Consider the following 22256-nt stretch of genomic DNA (forward strand, 5'->3'; position numbering starts at 1 on the left):
AAAAGAAAATTTTCTCAAAGGCTTTCTGGAGAGATCAGATTCATCACTTCATGTGGAAGAAAATGGAGCTATTGATCCAGTCAGGGTAATACCCCAAAGACATTGATTCATTTTGTTATAGTTTATTATTCTATTAGGAAGCACTTGGTAGCCCAAGATCTGGAAGACTCTGCCTCATTATAAAGCGGTCATAGTGAGAAAGCACTGACTGAAGAGGGATCCTGCTAAGAAATATGAGATGCTATTAAATGTGGTTTCTCCTACTTCAGGTAATTACCTCTTTCACTTTAACCTCTGACACTTGTTCTCTGCATTCAGACCCTGTATACAGTGAAGGATTTCATACCTTGCAGGTGTTGATAGATTGGAATTTCTAGGTCATGACAAAGCTCATTTAAATGGACCACTTTTCTGAGCTTCTGCTCTGACGTCAGACTCCACCACTTACTTCGTGACTTTGAGGGCAAGTAGTTAACTTCTCAGAACTCATTTGCCTAAAATGGGGGTGATAATTGTATCCACTTTACATGATGGTTGTGAGGAACTAATGTACATAAATCATACATCATTCATCTGAGACACAACACAGAGCCAGGAGGGACATGTTAGCCACTTTAACGATGATGGTACCGATGATGAGGGACTTACTGGACGCTGCACAGTTGCTACAGTCTGTGGCTGTGGAGATGAGTGGAGCTCGCAGTCCAGTGGCAGAGGGGGTGGGAAGCTGTAACAGAACTTGTCAATATCATGTGGGCTGTCAGCGTGCTAGGGGGATATGGGGAAAAAGGGACTTGTGCCTGCACAGGGATGGAAGGGTCATCTGGTAGTGGAATCTTGAAAGCTGACTATATTGCCAACCTTTGGTATCTGTTGCCTTAAATACTTAATCCAAGAAAAATATTTACATTTTGGCAAATTTTGGATTAAAACTCCCAGAGTTACCTTTGATTAATTATGGGCTGTGCTGGCATCTCAGACTTCCTATTTATTTTGGCAGCTGATACACTGGCATAGACTTTGCCTTTCAAACCAAAATATTTTCCTTTCCCTTCTTCACCAGGGAAAGTTTAAGCCGGAAAGAGAAACTTCCATAAGCTGATACAGATACCTAGCAGTCTGAGAAGTGATGCTTACAGTAATGTATGTCTTTATAGGAAGGCAATGAGTAAAGGGAGTAGCTGAATTTTGGCTTTGTTTCTTAATAATGTGGGCACGTTCAATTAAGTACATTTTGTGTTTTAGACCAGGTCTAGTAACGCTAAAACATACTAACTCAAGTATAAGAAGACAGGAACAATTAATGGAGTGGTCAAGGTGGTTGTTCTGTTGAAATTGAACTGAATTGTAATCTTTTTTCCAATTTATGCATCTTAGAGCTTGGAAGAGAGGGCTTTGATTTGGGTTTTGAGAGCAAAGCCCTTTCTCTTCATAAGGAAACCTTAGAATGGTTGGTGTAGAATATTTAAGCTGGACTGCATCACAGCTGTCAACAGGATGTAAGCTACAACTCATACCCCCAAGTATCTAATGAAGTTAACCTGTGGAATGGAATTGCTTAACTCAGTGGTTCTCAAAGTGTGGTCCCTGTCTTCACTTGGAAACTTGTTAGAAATGTGAATTCTTGGACCCTACCTAGACCTACTGAATGAGAAACTTGGCGGGTTGACCCGGTAGTCTATGTTTTGACAGGACCTCCAGATGATTCTGATATACTCTTAAGTATGAGAAACACTGGCTTACATTATCCATCTGGATTTTTTTTAAAAAGCTACAAAAATGATAATTTTGGTTTGTGGCATAATTGCAATCTGGTTGTTCATCCTGATTGTAATAGACCCAACAGGTTCACGTCCTTCTTGTGGCTACTCTGGGATGTTATAAAAAGACGTGTCACCAGTTCTTTGCTGACGTAGGTCTTCCTATTTTGCTGTGGCAGTCAGGATTATTCAGGTGTATATTAAAAGGACAGGTCCTGCTGTTTGAGATACTAATTTGTTTTGTCAGAAGGTTATTTTTATCAACTTTGATTTTCATAGTGGCTTGTGTGGTTTTTCCTTTAGAAATTGTCCTGTGAAGTAGAGATGACAGAAACTGAAACCAACAAGTTACAACTCAATATATTAAATACAATTAATTTTTACAAAATAAAAAGAGGTCTACACATTGTAATCAAGTTTGCTTTGCTGAGCCTTGAAAATAATTGGTGGTCTTTTATTTTCATTCATGATTATTAAGCTCACGTGTTCTAGAGTCAGAAGGCCTGGGTTCAAATTCTGCCTTCTCCATTACCTGATGTTGGTAAAGTTACTTAATCATGCTAAACTTCACTTTTTTTCACCTGTGAAATGGAATAACAACTTAACACTTAATTGTATAGGATTTTTGTGAGGAATAAATGAGATTATGCCTGTAAAGTATTAGAGCTTGTTAAACGTTAGCTGCTGGTACTATTATTATTGCTATTACTACCACTTCTACTCCTGTGATTGGCCATAGTTAACCTAGAGATGCATGTGTTAGGTCTTTAATTTGTGGACCACATCTATCTGTCATCTCAACAGGAAGAAGGAAGATAAAGCTTCTTTATCTCTTCTTATGTTTTTAGTATCTCTGATATTATCCTATATTACTCTTATACATAATTTTTGTTTTTTCTTTCATTTATTGAGTCATATTTGAGTGCCTACTGTTTGTTTGCCAGGTACTAGCCAGCACATTCCTGCCCCTAGGACCCTTATGGCAGACAGAGTATCTCATTTATTCTAATATATATCTTAACTAGAGTGGTCTTTTGACTGACATGACCATTACTTTACCCAAGGCAGCCCATTTGCTTTGGAGTGAAACTTGGGCTTGCATCCTGACTAAGCTGCTGAGCTAGGCAGTAACCTGTCTGTGCAGTAAACTGTGGATTTTCTCTAGTCTTAGTTTTTGTCATTAAAATGAGAATAATAGGGCTTCCCTGGCGGCGCAGTGGTTGAGAGTCCGCCTGCCGATGCAGGGGACATGGGTTCGTGCCCCGGTCCGGGAAGATCCCATGTGCCGTGGAGCGGCTGGGCCCGTGAGGCATGGCCGCTGAGTCTGTGTGTCCGGAGCCTGTGCTCCACAATGGGAGAGGCCACGACAGTGAGAAGCCCGCGTACCGCAAAAAAAAAAAAAAAAAAAAAAAAAGAGAGAGAATAATACAATCTAACTTAAAAGGAGGTTTGAACATTAATTAAGACAGTATTTAAAAAGTACCTAGAATGATGTCAGGTACTCAGTAGATGCTCAGTAAAGGGTAGCTCTGCTTTTCTGCTTTTTATTTCTGTAGTCTGCCAAGAGAAACTGGCAGCAGTGGGTTGAAGCAGATGAGTGTTTTTTTGTTTTACAATAGAGTCTTTGAACTTTTATTGGAAATCAGGACATCCTCCTTCAATAAATTGTTTTAAGTAAGTTTTTTGGAATAATACATCTAACTTAAAAGGAGGTTTGAACATTAATTAAGACAGTATTTAAAAAGTACCTAGAATGATGTCAGGTACTCAGTAGATGCTCAGTAAAGGGTAGCTCTGCTTTTCTGCTTTTTATTTCTGTAGTCTGCCAAGAGAAACTGGCAGCAGTGGGTTGAAGCAGATGAGTGTTTTTTTGTTTTACAATAGAGTCTTTGAACTTTTATTGGAAATCAGGACATCCTCCTTCAATAAATTGTTTTAAGTAAGTTTTTTGGAAAATGCTTCTTATTTTGCATTATGTTTAGCATAATGAAAACGCAGTGACTGTCCTTTTAAGACTATAAAAGTTCATTTTCTTATTAATCAGTCACTGACCCCCCCACCTTTTTGTGGGCAAGAAGTGATAAACTTTGATCAGTCATTCTTGTTCACATCTTTGATTCCTTCCATACTCATCATAATTTAAACTGCAGATATTGAAAGAGCACAGACTATCTTAGGATATTGGAAAGCTAGAATACAAGTGTATTTCGAAAGGAATATTAGAGATCTAATCAAACTCTTTCCTTTTTCGGATCAGGAAAAGGGTCTAGAGGATGAAAATGCCAAGCTCACATGACACTGCAGGCTTCCTAGTGCCTAATGCTCGGTTCCACTGATTTAGGCTGATGTTCATATTTTGATCATCAGTTCAAGTTCAATCAAGAAGAGCTGTCACTTAACAAGGTTTCTATTTTATAGTTAGTTTACTTTCTGGGAAATGGATTCTAGAAAATAGGTAGGTGGTTTTGATATTTGGCCCAATTAGCAAGCCAAAAAGGAAAAATGGAAGAATGAAGTATAGAAATCAAAGCACTCTTGACTTGTCACTTTGGTTCTCGGGCAGGAAAACCAACATTGTTTGTGCTGTTCTTATTCCTTGGGTTTATTTGTGTCTGTACCCCTCCACCTACTTCTTAATGACACAGACATTTACATTTTGGTCCTTTTTGTAAAATTAGATACTTAAAATAGAAAAAAAGTCAGTGAGGGAGTAATCAAGAATGATAAACTTTGGACCCTCTCTTTTACTTGACAAGATATGTGGCTTGAAACTCTAAATTACCATAGCATCATAAGAAACAAAGTGTTATACAAATGTAAAGTAGTTTATAATAATTGTAATTGCGAATAAGGTTGGATCGTGGGGAGGAGTACATATTAGACCAGGGTTGGCAAAAATGTGCTTGTTCCATTGGGTGTGTATCTTGCACTTACACGTGTCTGTTCAGACACTGTTTTCTTCTAATTCCATTCAGAGCCTGAAAATTCTTCTCAACACATTGCATCTGAAAGTCAGTACCAGTTGATCAGAGTTTGTATATTGGTATTTATTTATCATCCTTGTATTAAATCGTGACAAGTGAAAGGAAAGCTAGTATAAGTGTAAAAAGGATAGAGGACTTTTTATTTGTTTTTTAATCCCACAAAGCATTACTGAAAATTTAAATATTCATTTAGGATTTTAGTTTTAATGTACCAATAAGAAGTCAGTGGTTATTTTAGCAAAAATCTTTATATTCTAGGCAATAGGCTGGGGGAGACGGTATGAAGTGGCTTTGCTAAATTATAGGTGAAAAGGAGGCTTCTTTACTTACTGGATGGAAACAGCTGTCATAAAACAAACAAAAACACTGTATAATATTCTTTATCGACTGATTCTCTTGGGTGCTTTTGTCATTCAGTGATTGGCAAAATGCAAGTTCTGGAATTTCACAGGTTGCTTACTACTTTAGTTGCATTTTAAAAAAAAAAAAAGGCTGAGGTCTCCTTTTCCATCTCTCCCCACCACCATTACATTTTGACCCAAAAAACCCCCTACAACTCTGTAGCCGGAAAGGGGATGTATAAAAACAAACCTCGAGATAAGGAAATAGGAGAAAAGAAATATTTCCAACATTTAAAATAAATTACTTGAAGGAATTCATTCATTCCTCAATTGAGGAAACATATGCAGGCTTTCTAAGCTGCCAGGCCCTGTGTGAGGCACAGTGATACAGATGTGTGGAACAAGGCTTCTCAACCTGTTTCACATCATGGCACGCATAGAAAATGAGAATATAGAAATAGAAATCATCTGCCAGGGAGCTCCTGCCACATCAGGCCCTCTGGGCAGTCCTGTGGGTTGAGGAGATGATATCTTGGCACACCCATCATCCTTTGGGAGTTACAAACATTGGGAACTTTTGATGTAAGACATACTTCCTACCCTTGGGAAACTGACAGAGAACATAGGCAAGGGAACAGACACTGAGCATTCGTGTCTCCAAGACTGGTTTTGTTGTGGAGAAGAGATAGTGGCTGGCCTGATTTTGAGTGTGGTGCATAGATTGTTGGAGGGAGGACAGATCCAGCTACTGCAGAAAGAGATAGCGGAATTTTGTCTTAACTTGTTTCTCCAGTTATGCCTCAAATCCACTTGACTTCCGAAAGAATGTGCAATAAAGTTTTGATTTAATTCAGGGCTTGAGATGAGGCAGGATAAACACAGAAGAGTTTTTCCTTTTTGTGAACACTAACCTTAGAAATTCTCATTCTGGCCACCTGTCCTCCTGTCTCTCTATGGACCATATTGAGAAGATGAGGACAATGAGGAAAGGATCAGGAGGAAAAGTGGGAAAGATATTCTGGAAGAGCCATACCAGTTTGGAGCCGAAGAGCATGTTAAGGCATCTGCTCCCCTCCCATCTTCATCCCCCACCACCCCTGTAATACTCTCTACTTTAAAAAAAACCTGTAATACTCTCTACTTTAAATATGGATTATATCCCAGTGTAACTTCCCTTGGACCCCTCAGGTTGCAGAAGTAAAAAAAAAAAAGTTTGTATCCTAAAACAATTCAGTGAATATTACTGGATATCTGTGTGGTGGGTGGGGTCAGGAGGGGTGGTCCCTATTTCATGGAAGGATAATAATAGTACAGGGTGAGTAGTGTTATGGAAGGACAAAGGAGAAATGTCAGGATGATCAAAAGGACTACTTTTGCCCTATCAACCTTAAAGTTCTAGAGAAGCTGGAGGGTGGAAAAGTGAGATCCCAACAAGTGTGGAAAAAAAAAAAAAGGGATAAAATGAGGCGAATCCTTTTACAAAGCCAAAGCTTTGAGTTAAAAAGTAATGAGAGAGGGCTTCCCTAGTGGTGCAGTGGTTGAGAGTCCGCCTGCCGATGCAGCAGACACGGGTTCATGCCCCGGTCCGCGAAGATCCCACATGCCGCGGAGCGGCTGGGCCCGTGAGCCATGGCCGCTGAGCCTGCGCGTCTGGAGCCTGTGCTCCGCAACGGGAGAGGCCACAACAGTGAGAGGCCCGCGTACCGCCAAAAAAAAAAAAAAAAGAGAGAGAGAAAATGTAATAGAGAGGGCTTTGGAAACCTCCTTTTCTTTAATACCCTTGCTGTGGTCTTTATATGTGTTAATGTGTTTGTTTATGCTTAAGGTGGGTCAGAAACATGTATTCTTCCCCTTCAGTATTTAATTTGAAAACTTTTTCATCTACTTTTCACTGTCAAGCTAAACTTTAATTTTAGTTATCTCTAGTACTTTTTGTCCTGAAGAATGCCCCAGCAGTTGGGGTGGTTGTATATTTTCAGATTCCTCACCCACTCATGAAGTGCATTTCGTTAAGCCGGGGTTTAGACCAGCAGTGTTCTCCACACCCTGTCTTTCCTTTAATGGCAGAAAAATCAAGAATACTTTGCACATACTTGCACAAGAATACTTTGTAAGACCACTTAGTGGTCTTACAGACATTTGATGATTATTTTCAGATCTTGGCTTATAAGTAAATATAGCTATTCTGAATAGCACATGTAGATGCCTCCTTAGTAGATTACTGCTGGAACAAGTTTGGGAAGCTTTGCCACATGACTGCAATCTTAAGTGACAGAGAAAGATTATGAATTCTATTTTTACATTTATTTAATATTCTTAACCATATGAAAATTTGTTTTTGCTTTGTTCATGAAAGTTATGCCTTTATTGAAATTATTATTAGAAATCAAATCAATCTTTGCTGAGCCCTGGGTACCTAACTTTTGTGGTTTTGGTGTTTTGGAAGTGTTAAAAATAAAATGTAGTAATAATGTGCCTTATACAGAGAGGGAGGAAAATTGCCACTTTTTGATGTGTCCCATCAAATACAGCTTATTATCCTCTTTTATAATTAAATGCTGTCTTAAAAGTGGTTTGTGGCTGTTTGTGTTTACAGGATCGTCCCAGGACTTTTGACATGCACTCACTGGAGAGTTCACTCATTGACATAATGAGAGCTGAAAATGATTCGATTAAAGGTAATTTTCCAAATGTAACTATTTGATTTTAGTAAATTTAAAATGTGTATTATCTATGTAACATGATGAGCAATATGGCAAATATTATAGATTCATATTTTATATCCAGTCAGTTCCATCAATTTTATACATGTACCTCTTTTTGTTCAAAAACAAACATATTTTATGTGCATCCGCTGTAAGCCCTTCACAATTATCAATTAAGGGAACTACCTACAAGAGTTACTAATTGCTAAGGGAGGGCAGTTAACTGGAAAGATGGGAACCATACTCCTAATTTTTTTTTTTTTATCTCTCAGGCAAAACCTGCTAAGTGCCGCAAAACCTTTATGTCTGTTCACCAATGACAGTGCCTATACACTAGGAAGAGTTCAACTGTTGATAGATTTTTTTGGCCTAGTTTCATGGTTTTTAAAATGGCCAGCAGTTTCAAAGTTAAAATGAAGCTTTGTAGTTCTTGAAATACTTTTTCTGTATTATGTTAAAAAAATTAGTGCTATTCCCACTTGGATTCTGGTCTCAATTCGTTTACCCTGAATAAGATATTGCAGTTTGACTAGGCCTCAATTCCTTCATCTTTAATAGGGGACTTAGAACCACTCTTATGATAAGGGACTTAATAATGGGGAGCTTTAAAAATACAGGTGCCTGGGCCCCATCCCAAGTGTGGGATGGAGCTTATGATATTTTTTAGTGTCTCACGTGATGTTCATGTGTAGCCAGAGTTGAGAATGAGCAGATTAGTTGTTCTCTAAGGGCCATTCTAGCTCTGATTTTGTGAAAACTACCCCACAAAATAAAATATTTTTCTGCAAAAAATCTCGTTTTACTAGACTGAAGGGTTTATTTATTTATTTTTTAAAGACATTTGGGTTGTTTGGTATATTTGGTCCTGTCACAAGTTGTTTGTTCGTTTGCTTATTCATTCATTCATTCATTCATTCATCCAATGTTTCTGAGCCTGCTTTGTGCCAACACAGCTTTGTGCTGGGATCAAAGGTGGCAAAGAGCCTGTGACTTCAAGTGGTAACCAGCTTGGCCTAGTTTTCCTTTGAGTTTGGTTTATCATATTACTGATGCAGTAAAACTATTTTTCAGCAAACCTATAACAATAAATTTTTTTATGAGGAATTTTTTTGAGGTCTGGAGAGATGAAAAATAATATGTGAAAAAATATGTGTCCATCTGATGAACTAACTTTGAAGTGGGATTATTTTGAAGGTCTTGACTGAATTCCTCAGGGAATTCTGATGGCCTGTAATCTGATTGCATACTTTGTTTCTGAGGAAAGAGATCTCTCAGAATTAGCTTTTTTTTTTGGTCACTTCTTAGCACTCTGACTTTGGCTAGTCCTTCAGCCTCTTTGAACCTTTGTTTTCCCATCAGAAAAATTAGGAGAGTCTAAGGCCCTGTCTAGCACCAGAAAAACCGCACACTTTAAAATAAAGTAGCTAAAGGAGAAATCTGAGTAGTCTGTGAATTATACAGTCTCACTTTCCTAGTTTTGTACTATAGTTATGTAAGATGTTCCCAGTTGAGGACACTGGAAAAAGGGTACACAGAATCTCTCTGTACTACTCTTTGTAACTTGATGTGAATCTATGATTGTTTCAGAATTAAAAGTTAAGTACAGAAAAAGTTTCTAAAGGGCACTTTTTTCCCTTAATTGATTTCCTCAGCAACTTTTTTTTTTTTTTTGAGAGCCTCTTCTCTTATGTACTAGATAATAGGGATAATAATTAGAACTCATTTTCATGATAAGTGCCTATGTCTTTTATCAGAGAAAACAGTTTACAAATGGCAGCAGTATAAACACTTTATTATGTGATGCTTCTAAGAAGTAAGCTTCTAACTAGTGTTTATGTAAGAGTTTGCACACATTATTCTAATAGGATTAACAACATTTCCTTGGTTTATCGGATACAGTGAGGACAACTCAGGTTTATTTTTTCTTCTAGTTTGCTAAGTGGCTCATTGTGTAAACTTCTGCCTTTATTCTATACTACCTTTTAAATTTATTCTCACCAATTTTTACCTAAATTAGGTTTCTTTAGGCTGATTCTGTAGAGATAATTAAAAGTTAAGTCTGGTGACAGAAAAAATTAACTGATTGACCTAACGTGGGAACACAAATGTTTTGTGAAATTGTGACATAAAAGAGGAAGTGTGGCAGGATGGAAAGACCATGGGTCTTGCAGTCACATAGACCTGGATTTAAATTGACATTCTGGGACTCCCCTGGTGGCGCAGTGGTTGAGAGTCCACCTGCCGATGCAGGGGACGCGGGTTCGTGCCCCGGTCCGGGAGGATCCCAAGTGCCGCGGAGCGGCTGGGCCCGTGAGCCATGGCCGCTGAGCCTGCGCGACCGGAGCCTGCACTCCGCAACGGGAGAGGCCGCAACAGTGAGAGGCCCGCATACCGCAAAAAATAAAAATAAAAATAAAAAAATAAATTGCCATTCTGCCACCACAGTTTTGTGGTAGTTATGAGGATTAAATGATATCATGTGTCTATAAAATACAGCATACTGCCAGTTCATTGAGAAGACACTCAATAAATGGTATTGAGTATTACTAAACATCTATTAAGTCTGTTTTCATGCTTATCAAATGAGAAAACTGGTTTCAATACGAGTGCCAAGGTGACTTAAGCATATTAAATGAACTTTGTGTATTTTTTCCTTCTAAGAGAAGTAAGGAATTCACAGATGAGTTCATGGTCCTAAAATGCCAGACTGCAGTTATGCTTGATTTTTTTTTTTTTAAACCGAGATGATGAACTTTATACCATTGTAGTCTATCGCAATGCAGTTTTGCTCAGGGGAATATTTTATTTCTTGTCAAACTCTCCTCTGATTTAGATAGCTATTTTAGGAAAACTATGTTTGATTTTAACAGTGGTTCTATTGTGAAATTTTGTTTAAAGGTGATAATAAAAGCTGAATATCTTTAAAAAATCTAACACATTGCCCTTTTAAAGTAAGTATATAAAACTGCCTGTCCATTTTGAAAATGAATAAATAGCCTCTTCATGTGCTCTGCTTCCTTAGAAACAGATAAAACAGAAAATGGACATTATTTCTATAAGAATAGTATAGAATAATATGCCTTTCAAAAAAAAAGCTATCATATGGAGGTAGGTTTTATATTTGGGTTAGTTTTATCTTAAAAATAACTATAAAATATATTATGAATGACTTTATTTATTTATTTATTTTTGTTGTTGTTTCTTTTCATTTATTTTTATTTTCATTTGCAGTTCCTCATAGATATGTCGTTTGTGTGTATGTGTTTAAATAATGAAGCCTAAAACTGATACAAGACCTGTCAATTGAATGAAGTCGTTAAGGCTGTATTATTTATTTAAATTAAAAAAAAGAAACCCCAAATTGAATTTGCCTTTTCCTTTTGGGAAAAAAGAAAAAAATCTCCCTTAATGAAGTGGGTTTAAAATTTTATTTTATTTTTGCCATCAACAGACAAGATGTTAATATGCCTAGGAACTTTCAAATATAATTTTTGAGTTTATTTTTTATGAATATGCTGTTGATTCCAGTTGGCTTGTTTAGCAACCTTTTTTTTTTAAAGAAATGTGCAAACAGAATAGCTAGCCTTCATTTCATAATTTATATATATATATTTTTACAGTTCATTTAAAAATAGTTTTTCTAAGAATTTTAAGGCTACTGTCATTTTCTCCATGTACAGAGGTTTACCTCTTCGAGAAGAAAAGGGTCCTCCCTCTGCCTTATCTCCATGTCCTTTCACTGATGGGCTGGCATGTCTGTATGTAGTATTTTTATCCACGAAATTATGTATTGCCTTCTCCATAACTAACACCAGTGACAGTCTGTAGCACTTTTTCTCCAGAGAACGATTTCATTTTCCTCACTGCACACCCAGTCTTACAAGCTAAGAGCCTGCTCTGTAGACTAATTTTTGAATTTTGATCTCTGAGATGGCGGCTTGTGCATTGCTACTATAATTATTAGGCTTATCAAGTATTTTCTTCACCTGGACAGGAAAATCTTTTACTGTTGTAGATGCTGAGATGATTATTTGGGAAGTATTGTATCTTACTGTTACTTATGTTTTTTCCTGCCTGTGAAATTGCTACTTATTGTTTAGAAATGGAGCAGCATGAAATAGATTAAAAACACGTGCGAGTGCATCTGTTTTCAGCCCTTATGAAGCATAGTTTGGACACCGTGAAATAAAGATTCATGAAGTGGTATTACATTCAGTGTACAGTAGGAGAAACCTCTAAAAATTAAGGAGACTTTTAAAATTTTCTTTCCTGTATGTGAAGGGAATAAAGGAATATATGTATAAACCAAGAAGCAGTAGTTCATGGAATGGAAGCAGAGGGAGATCAGCACTGGAATAAAGAGACAAAAACGAGTATTTGAAAATTATCAGATGTCAGAGTAGAACAATTCACAGTTTCATAGTAGTGGTTGAGTGTTTTAAATCATATATATGAAAACAATTTAATATCCAGTTTGCTTCATTTCACTAGAAAGCCAAATGAGACAGCAAAATTATTGAGAGAACAAAGGCAATCTGTAAATTGTCAAAACATTATATAGTTGTTCTTCAGATATTAACTAACTAAATTATGAATCAGAATATCATTTTATTTTTCCTCAGAATACTGTGAAATTAGAGTCTTCCACTCTTCATATTGTTATAGGAAGTATCTTGCTTCCAGTTTTTGGAAGGGGAAGCTCAGCATATCTACCCCAGTCCCTCTGAGTTTCAGGCATTTTAAGTACTTAATTTGCATGTGGGCAATGATGATTGCATTCAGAAATGCAAGTTGTTTAAAGTGCCAGTCTTTTACATATTCCCGTTGTGCCCGAGAAACCTATTGCATATGTCAGTCAAGTAAGTAGTGTGTTAGACCTTACTGCCTCACTTGCCTCATGCATTAATTTAATAAGAACTTATTTTAAGAGCTGGACCTACTCCAAAAATGCTATGCATTTAATTCCAGACTGCTGAAGGTACTGTGACCTTGCATTTTAAAATACTTCTGAGATTTTTTTTTTTTCCTTATCTACACATTAAATTAGGGGCCCTCCCCAAACTATTTTTCATGGCTGTGAATTTGTTTGAAACAAATGCTTCAATGAGTGGGCAAGTGATGATTCCATCTGTGCCTCTTTTCTTTGCTGCTAAGAAGAACCATTTATAATAATCTCTAGAAGAAAATCATGAAACTCAGTTGAAAGTTTAGTACACAAAGCCAGTTTTGTTAATTTTCTATAAGATTTTTTATGTCACTGTGGGAGAGAGTGACTGTTGGGATAATTATTTAAATTCTATAGCTTTACAGTAGGGGAAGGAATAAAGTTAGTGCTGCTTTAAAAAGATATCATAAATAATAACCAGAAAACCTTAAATTTTCCTTCGATCCACAATTGTTTTAATATTCCTATACTCCAAATTGCAGTCGCTTAGCTCAGTATTTTCAAGAACAGATGTTTTGAACAGATATTGTATACTGACTTTGTGGACACCGAGATAGCTCTGGAAACCTTCCATGAGAGTTGCTGACAATAGGACTAAATTTAATATCATTCAGTTGTAAATCTGAGTTTCAGGGTAAATACAGTTCTGAAAAATGAAAGGGACTTTTACCAAATAAGTTCTGTTGCTATAATATTATTTAAATGATTTATTTGAAATAGTTGTGGGGAGATGTAATCTCTTACAGTATTTAACCTTTTTCTATTTAAATCAGTTTGCCTGTGGCAATTTGAGGAGACAACTATGCACTGCTCTGCACCCCACTCCCCAGTCACCTTTTAAAGGATTAGATGGACGTTTTTCTTCAAGGGATATTTAATGGGCCATGATACAAAGTACTATAAAGAAGACACGGATAAAGCAAAACGGCTAAATTTTACTTGGATTCATAATCAAATTTCTTCTTCTTAACAAATTACCATTATGTGGTATCAAATGTCTTCTGGTGAATTGGGGGAAATCTTTAAATATTACAAGTGTTGAAGATTTAGAGTCTTCCAGGCAGCAGCCCTGCAAACCTGGCTGGAGCCTTCCTGAACTCGGCTGGTTCTTTCTTGCTCTGCTTGGGTGATACCAAGTAATTCAAAGCAGCATAGCAGGGGAGTGGCTGAGGTCTCTGGGGAGCAGAAAATTGCCTTACGCCTAGAAGCTTCATGAGTAATGGAGTAAGGCACACAGCAAAGAATACAGTTGATAAACTTGGCTACGGTTGAACTTCGCGTGTGGCTATTAGAAGTGAGGTGGTTTCCTCTCCTTCCCCACTCTCCCTTTCCTGACTGCTGAAATGGAACATCCTAAACATTCTTTCTCTTTTGCTTGGCTTAGTTGTGCTGTAGGATGGGACCTGGGCTTCTGTGTTGAGGTAACTTCCTATGTGAGGAAGAAAGGGTCAAAGTGGTGGGGCATGGTTTTCTGTGTATTACTGGTACAGGGTGTATTCGTAATTCGGACCCACTGTCTCCTTTTTGGTTTACTGTTGGTCAGGATTTTTCTGATTCCTCACAGCACAGTGCAGGCAGAGTTTACAGAGGTGTCGGTTTCAAACTGTTTGACTATACTTTTCCACATTGAGGATTGCTGTTGTTTTTTGTTTTGTTTTATTTTGTTTTAAATTTTTCAAGGGGAGGAGGGGAAAGGGAAATGCCTGGGAGGACAAAATGTGATGTTTGTGAACACAGATGTGCTCGTAGCCTTGGATTGAAGTCTTCCTTACTCTAGGCTCTGAAGTGAAACCAACTTGGTTCATTCTAAATGCTCCTGTGCGTTGGCCAGATCCTCATCTGCCCGATTTTTTATATAATATGTACTGGTAAGTACAAAGTAGTGATCCTCTGTCCTCTGCCCTCCATGTGTTTGTGATAGAATATTGACCCCTGTTCTTATTTGTTCCGAAAATCATACCAGCAGTTGTCACAAAGGGGGAATTTGTCTTATGCCATCGGTGATGTGGGCCCATAACTACTCAAGCAGTCCCTTATCTTAATCCTGAACATTGAGCACAAAGAGTCTTGAGCCCAGGAAAATTGAATAGGCATCTTAAAACATTGTTGCAACTCTGCTTTTACCTGGGTGAGAGATGAGAGTAAAGGGGGGCAGAGGGGAAAGTGACAGTAAACTTTTTATGTTATTAGAAGGTTGAAGAGCCTAACGATTTCTTTCAAAGGTGCTTTTAACTCATTAACTTTTTTTTTTTTCTTTACAACTGTATTAAGGCTCACGTACTTTATGGCTGTTGTAACTTGATTTTGTTAGACTCACATTCAGGGCAGGGACTGGTAAAGGAATAAATTATATGTGACAGTTAACACTTAGAAATACCAAATCAAAAAACAAGCAGCAGTCGGGTAGCAAATTAGTGAGTGCTTCTCTGTGATCTTGTACATTTTCACACTAAGTACTGTGTACAGCTTAGTAAGTATAGATATTACCATGTGGACAAAAATATTTTCCATTCAGAAATGAAATCTGAATAAATTCAAGTAGTAAGGTTTTCACATTTTGTCAGCAGTTTGTCAGTGTCAAATATTAGGGACCTCCCTACCGTGTAAAAAAGTAGAAGGAGGTCCAGAACATTTATAGAGATCCGTTTTGTTCATGCACCATGTCCAAATTAATAATATATTGTACGTTTTGATAATGTCACTTACTATTTTTCTGTTTTTTCCTTCTATATTATAAAATTCTATAGAGAGGTGACTTGCTGTTTCATTTCCTGACAGCTACTAGAACAGCCCTGTATGGTAATAATCTGCATAATGAAAGATTATGCAGCAATACAATAGTGAGTTGTCTGTGAAGGTCTTAAGACTTTCTTTAATCCTGTTACATAATCCTGGAATATGTTATTTGCTGACTTTAAGGGAGTGGAAGCAATGCCACCTGATTCATAGCTGTCATAAAAATATGCAAGATTCTCTTTGCATTCAGTTTAACAACAGGAAGCAGAATAGTTACACAATTGTGCCACAAAATTATTTCTTCCTGACAGGCATGGAATTTCTACCTGAATATTGTAGGCAGTTGATTCACTTAGCAGCTGTGTATACCTGATTTGTGAATTTCTTTATTCACTACTCCTTAGTTTTTTCCCCTCATGTTGCCACTATCCTCATTACCTAAGTTACAGGAGGGAAAAGAGAAAAAACTTGATGAATTTGTTGCTGTTCAGCAGTAAAAATTTGCAAAAGGAATACCTTTTAGCTAGTTTTAAACTAGTTACTACTTTTCGAATCAGATATGGAGATGGCTAGGCTGCCTCTGGGCTTCATTATCTTGTCTGATAGACTGAGTCTGAATTCAGTCCCACACTAGCACACTCTGTTCTAAAAGCAAGGCTTTGTTTTATTCTGGGTATTACCTGGTAACCAGTCAATTAAGAACATTAGTGGAATTCCGAAGGGAAAGCAGTTCCATAATCTCTTTGGAATCCAACTGGGCTGATGCCAGTTGTTATGCATTGGGAAGAGAAGGAGGAATCAACCAATTAGAAGACCCTTTTTTAATTCTTGAGAAACCAGCACTAAAGTGCAGATCTTCATTCTGAAGAGCAGCCATGATTAATTAGTGTTAATTAGTATAAAGAATCTAAAAAAGAAAAAAAGTCTAACTTCTACTGGCTATAGTATTCCAAATAATAAATGTCTGGCATGGTTAATTAAATGGAGATATTTAAATTGGCCACTTAATCTCTTTCTTGTGAAAGATCAGAAGTTGTTAGCTTATAATAGACTTTCCCAAATTGTTAGAAATAAAGAGAAGCATTTAGGAGTGTATTAAGACCTGGTTTTGCCATTAACAGTTACATGGCTTAAGTCAGTCACTTCCCTCTAGATCCTGGTTTCTCTACCTGCAGGAGGAAATGGAGGGATTGAATTTAGTGATCTTTAAGTTGCTATCAGCAATTCCATGCAGTCTCTCTGGCATGGTATTTCTCAGTGACAAAGTTGAAGGTTTTTATAGTTGAATGACTGAAAGTAACATGGATTTCATGTGAGTTGGGGTGTGGCAGCATTTAATGTTGAGTAGCTTGTAAGAAGGGATATAACCAGAAATCAATCAGATTTATTCAGTTGAGTGAAGGCTTTGTTTCTAGACTGCATTTTTTCTTTTTGAGATAGGCCTAAAAATACTATGTCAAGGAAGCAGTTGTTTAAACTTGGCTTGATATAATGTTTCTGTTCTCAATTTGTGGACCACAGGCCTCTTCAGCCATGGGAATTACTTGATGGGGTCTAGGAACCTATTAGAACCAAGTATTCTAGTTAGATGATAGATTTGTCACCTATGTCTTGCATGATTATCTTCCAAAAGCACGTGGATGCTGATGTAATACAATGAAAATATATTTAAAGGTGTTGCTGAATTCATAGTAGCCTTTTATTATTAAGGGTTTTTGTTGTGGTTGTTTTACTTGTAGTATCCACTGGCGTGGGGCTTGAGGGCTTCAGGTGTTATGGTGGGGAGCTTCTCTGAAATACTTTGATTGAAGTAGGTCTTAATAATCATGGAAAGTTACGAAACACTGCTGTAGAGAACTTCTCTAATTGTTCCGCTTTAAACTCCTACCATTAGAATGTCCCCCATTACCAAAAAAGAACATAACAAAAAAAGGAATTTAATAGAGGAAATAGTGGGGACAAGGACAAAGAGGAGTGAGGAGGAGTCGCTTACCTTATCCTAGATTATCATCTCCACCAAGTAGCATTTTGGAATGTTGTCTCTGGCATCTGAAGCCATCTTATTGCCTTTTGAGGCATATCTAGGAGTGTGGACTTGTCAGGCTACATCTGGCACAGTGCCGGGGGCAGGGGGAGCCCTGTGACAGGAGGGGTGCACCCTGGAATGGAGTAACATGGTAGCCCTTGTTAGGAGGGGGAGATGGCTTTCTTCAACCACATGGTTTGGAAGTACCTTACATTTTAGCTTCTGCTTGTATTCCAGCTCCACACACATTTGAGTGTATTCCATGTCCCGAGTAGTAGTAGACCACAGGACACATTTGATGCTGAGCTACATATTTCTTTTTTGAGGTGGACCTGGACATTCTGTATAGGAAGCAGTGTTAACAACCAGTTTCAAGTGAAAGGGCAGTTACTTCTGATACCATTTCTCTGGCTTTTATTCTTTGCCACTTCTGAGAATTATCTGTAATTTAAATCCTTATAATAACCTTCCATGTGAGTTTTGTGATCTCCAATGTACGGTTGCAGAAACTGCAGTTCAGAGAGATACAACCGCTTTTGTAAAGTCACTCGACTAACTGGTGCCTAGAGAATCAAGATAGGAACACATAGCCTCTGGCTTCTGGTTCAATAGCTTAGGTATTTATTGTGTAGCATTTGTGAGGGAAACAAACATTAAAAAAGTTTGTCTTAGTATACTTTAGACAGAGAGCAGGCATTCAGGTTTCTTAATTTCTCTGTAGGAGACTGGGGACAGAATTTAAAATCTGTATTTTATCATAATCTTCTGTAAAAGATTCAGATCTCACACCTGCTGATTTCTTATTGAAGGGTGCCTCTTGGAGTGTGGAGGTCAAAATAGAATCACTGAGGGAACTTTTCCAAGCTGGCTTATTCTTTTCGCTGATTCTGATTCACCAGGTCTGTCATGAGACTTAAGCATATGTATTCTGGAAGTGATTCAGATAGACTCTCTCCCTCCTCACCCCCAGCCTCACTCTACTTTGAGAACCACTTTAGATATATATGTAAAGTCTGAAGCTGTGGGAGGCTGTTCTTAAAACAAATAAATATCAAGCACTGTTTCAGGCTGTTGGGATATATCAGGAAATAAAAACTAAGACTCTTGGCCTCATGCAACTTATTCTCCAAATAATTTGCAGATATCTTTGAACAGCCTGTTTTTTAATTTTGAGGGCTAATTAATACAAGGAAGACTCAGTGCCTTTAGTATTGATAAAGGAAAATAAGAACTGGCCTTTTGAGACAACAAAAGATGAAATCGGATTAGGTATGAAATCCAAGTGCATTCTTCATGAAGGTTCAATAAAGTCATCAGAATTTATATTAAGTAAGTGATTAGGGTTGATGATATGTATGCAGAAAGCCAACTACTGACTTTGCTGATGGCTTTTTGGGGTTTGGACTTAAGTAACCAGTGTTAAGAATGGCTTATTTCATCTCTAAAGTTCTCAATCATTTGCAAGTAACTTAGTTTATAGTACCTAGGGATTTCCTAAGTTTGTCTTGGTCTTCTTCATGTCAGTGCAGAGAGCCATTGCTCAACATCATCTTTACCTTCTGGCCACTTCTACAATTATTTATTTTTATTCACTGGTTCTTTTAAAATATGTCTCTTATAACACATGCTTCTTTTAATCAACCTTTTTGCAAGGTAGAATTTTAATTTACTGCCTTGGCTTTGTTTCTGGATTATTACAGCTTTTCTACTATCCATTGGTCTGTTTTTCCACTTTTCTTTCCATTATATTATCTTTCTTTTTTTTTAACTGGCTTTGGCTGGTTTACTGTGGATAAAAACTATGCCTAATTTTTTAAAGCTTAAAATATTGCCATTAATCACTGGTATCATAACATCCTCTTAAGGCAAGTTATCTTGTTGCTCTGTCCTCTAAATGTAGCATCCAGAGTCAGAAGGCCTCTGGCAGGGATAAAAATAGCCTTCCTGCTAGCTGGTTTGTTGTTAGATTTACTGGCAGTAGGAAATCTTTCAAATTCCTTAATTGGGTCAGCTCTTTGCTAGTGTCTCTGTAGACATTCCCTTCTGCCTGAAATTCTTAGATGCTTTTAGATCTTCCATCTTTGCACCTGCCCTGAGTTATAGTCAAATCAAACCTTCTTTTGTTATGAAACCTTCTTTTATTACGAACCCTTCCTCAATCTGTAGAAGCATATCCCATTGACTTTACTTACCTTAAAGATAGAGGTTCTTTTCTTTTTGTTGGCCACTATACATTCTGGTTTTCAGCTGTCATATCACAATTGAAAAATTAGATCTGAGCTCTTGGTACAGAAGAGATCCTCCTTGGCTTTTGTTAAAAGGAACATTTTTAAGTTCCTTTGAATTTTCACATTTCCTAAAATACCTCTGCTACTTTGCCTGTTTGGCTATCATAAAAGTAAAGAGTTAGGTTTTTTCTCTTCTCTCCCCCAGAGAAGAGTGATATCCTTGTTTGTAACTCAGAACGTTAGTAAACTCTCATTTCTCTGAAGCCCAAAATCCCGCAGATAGCCACTCCCTTCTCCACGCTTCCAGTCTGGGTCTTATTTGGCTAAGAGGAATCCTTCCTTTCTTTCTCTCACAAGTAGAAAACTGTTGGTTATCTTTGGCTTATAAGTTAGTGAGGGAAAAGGAATTAATATTAACTGAGCACATACTCTATACTGGGAGAGTTTTCTGGGCTTTCTGCAAAAATTATCTCATGAATTTGTCACATGTAAAAAGAAATATCTCTGTTTTACTTCAGAGAAACTGAGTAATTTGACCTAGCTCACAAGATGGGATTGGTCCAACTCTATACTTTTCACTGGGTGTTTCATGGCAGAGAGACCACCAGCTGCTAGCTTTGTTTTATTCACTTATTCAGCAGCTATTTATTGAGTACCTTTCACTGCTCTGAGCTCTGGGATGCAAGACGTGAAATCTATCCTCAAAGATTTTGTTGCCCTAGACTAGGAAGAGAGTCTAGAGATAGGTGATTTAAATATAGTATAGGGCTTCCCTGGTGGCGCAGTGGTTGAGAGTCCACCTGCCAATGCAGGAGACACGGGTTCGTGCCCCGGTCCGGGAAGATCCCACATGCCGCGGAGCGGCTGGGCCGGTGAGCCATGGTCGCTGAGCCTGCCCGTCTGGAGCCTGTGCTTCGCAACGGGAGAGGCCGCAACAGTGAGAGGCCCGCGTACCACAAGAAAAAAAAAAAAAAGTGTGTGTGTATATATATATATATATATATATATATATATATATTAACAGATATGCACTACTATGTATAAAATAGATAAACAACAAGGACCTACTGTATAGCCCAGGGAACTATATTAGCACAAGGAACTAATAAGATATAATGTATATATATATATATATATATATATATATATATATATATAGTATAATAAGTGTAAAGCATGCTTTATGGAGCCCATAAGGCTGTCTGAACCGGGGAGCCGGTGGCTTGAGGCAGTGACTTTCCATAGGATGTGAGGCCTAAGAAAGAAGCTACCTGAACAGAACGGCGGAGGCTTGAGTGGTGAAATACTGGGGGCAGAGAGAAAGGAAGGCGTTCCAGACAGAGGGAGGGACTCAGAAGTAAAAGTTAATGGGCTAGTAGTTCTGAACGTGCAGAGTTACCTCATGTGGGAAGGGAAATGTCATTGTGAGAGATGAACCTAGGGAGGTAGGCAAGAGAATTCAAGTATTTTTTACAAGCCCTGGTCTTTAAACTGAAAGTCAAATCTGTCCTGGAGAGGGGTTTTGTGTAGCCTAAACTGTGTGTGTAATTTAAATGGCTCTTTTGGAGGGGGCAAGACTCTCCATCTAGTTGATGTCAGTCCCAGCCACTGTCTCCTTCGTAATTTTGAGTGGAAACGTCTTTACTGGAAGTCGGTTGTATCACAGATAGGTCGGGGGTAGAATAAGGTTACTGATTATGATTTGGGGAGTTACTTTTAGGTTGTTGGAAGAAATTATTAAAAATGATTATCCTTGTATCATTAAATGATAGAACATAATGAACACATTTTTATTAGTTCATATTGATACATGTTCTGCGTTTCTGTAAGTATAAAGCTGGTATTCAGAAATTGAATTTATTCCACATTTCTTGGACCTTGCTTGCGTCATCCAGGCCCCCACAGCGCCATCTTGCTGCAAGTCTCAGGCAGTGTTGGTAAAAACAGCAGATGCAGAAAGGCAGTTATAGCACCTCCTTTAAAAAATTATTTATGGCAGTATAGCTTTGGCTTACTTAGATATGAGCTAAATAAAATTAGCAGGAGCAGAATCAGGAGAAGCATCTCTAGTTAAACAATAACAAATAATGTATATGTGTGTATGTGTGTGTGTGTGTGTGTGTGTGTGTGTGTGTGTGTGTGTTGTGTTGTGTCATGTGCATAAACCTTTTAATCTGTTTTAGAAATGGACCTAAGTCCATGCCTATCCTTTCCCTATGAGAAATTTTTAACGATGTCCACTGAAAACCTATCCTTTTTCGTTGGAGTATCTAGGTTTTTATACTGTGAGTCAATAAAAATACTAACCCAGAATTTCATGCTTCTTATCACTTCTTTGGACTGCATGGCTATATTTTATACAACCTTGCAGAGTTATCCCCTGTTATCATTCCTTGGCCTGTACCATGACCCCAACAATGCTGGCATGACTGAAAAAGAGAAGGCCATAGCATGAAATCTAATAGCGCATTTTTCGTTGCTTGTGTGTTTGAAATGGCAACATTTATTGTATCATTTCCTGCTGCATCATC

The 22256-nt window shown here is 37.7% G+C and overlaps 1 protein-coding gene across 1 annotated transcript in view; it reads left to right on the forward strand.

Annotated features, from left to right (window-relative positions):
* CPEB4 (cytoplasmic polyadenylation element binding protein 4) overlaps positions 1 to 22256 on the forward strand; it is a 59599-nt gene that overhangs the window by 11086 nt on the left and 26257 nt on the right. Inside the window, exon 2 of the mRNA XM_007465560.1 lies at positions 7682 to 7763. Within this exon, the coding sequence (XP_007465622.1) occupies positions 7682 to 7763 (82 nt within the window). The remainder of the gene's footprint in view (positions 1 to 7681; positions 7764 to 22256) is intronic.

Source organism: Lipotes vexillifer, unplaced genomic scaffold (genome assembly GCF_000442215.2).
Source record: "Lipotes vexillifer unplaced genomic scaffold, Lipotes_vexillifer_v1.1 scaffold621, whole genome shotgun sequence".
NCBI lineage: Eukaryota > Metazoa > Chordata > Mammalia > Artiodactyla > Lipotidae > Lipotes > Lipotes vexillifer.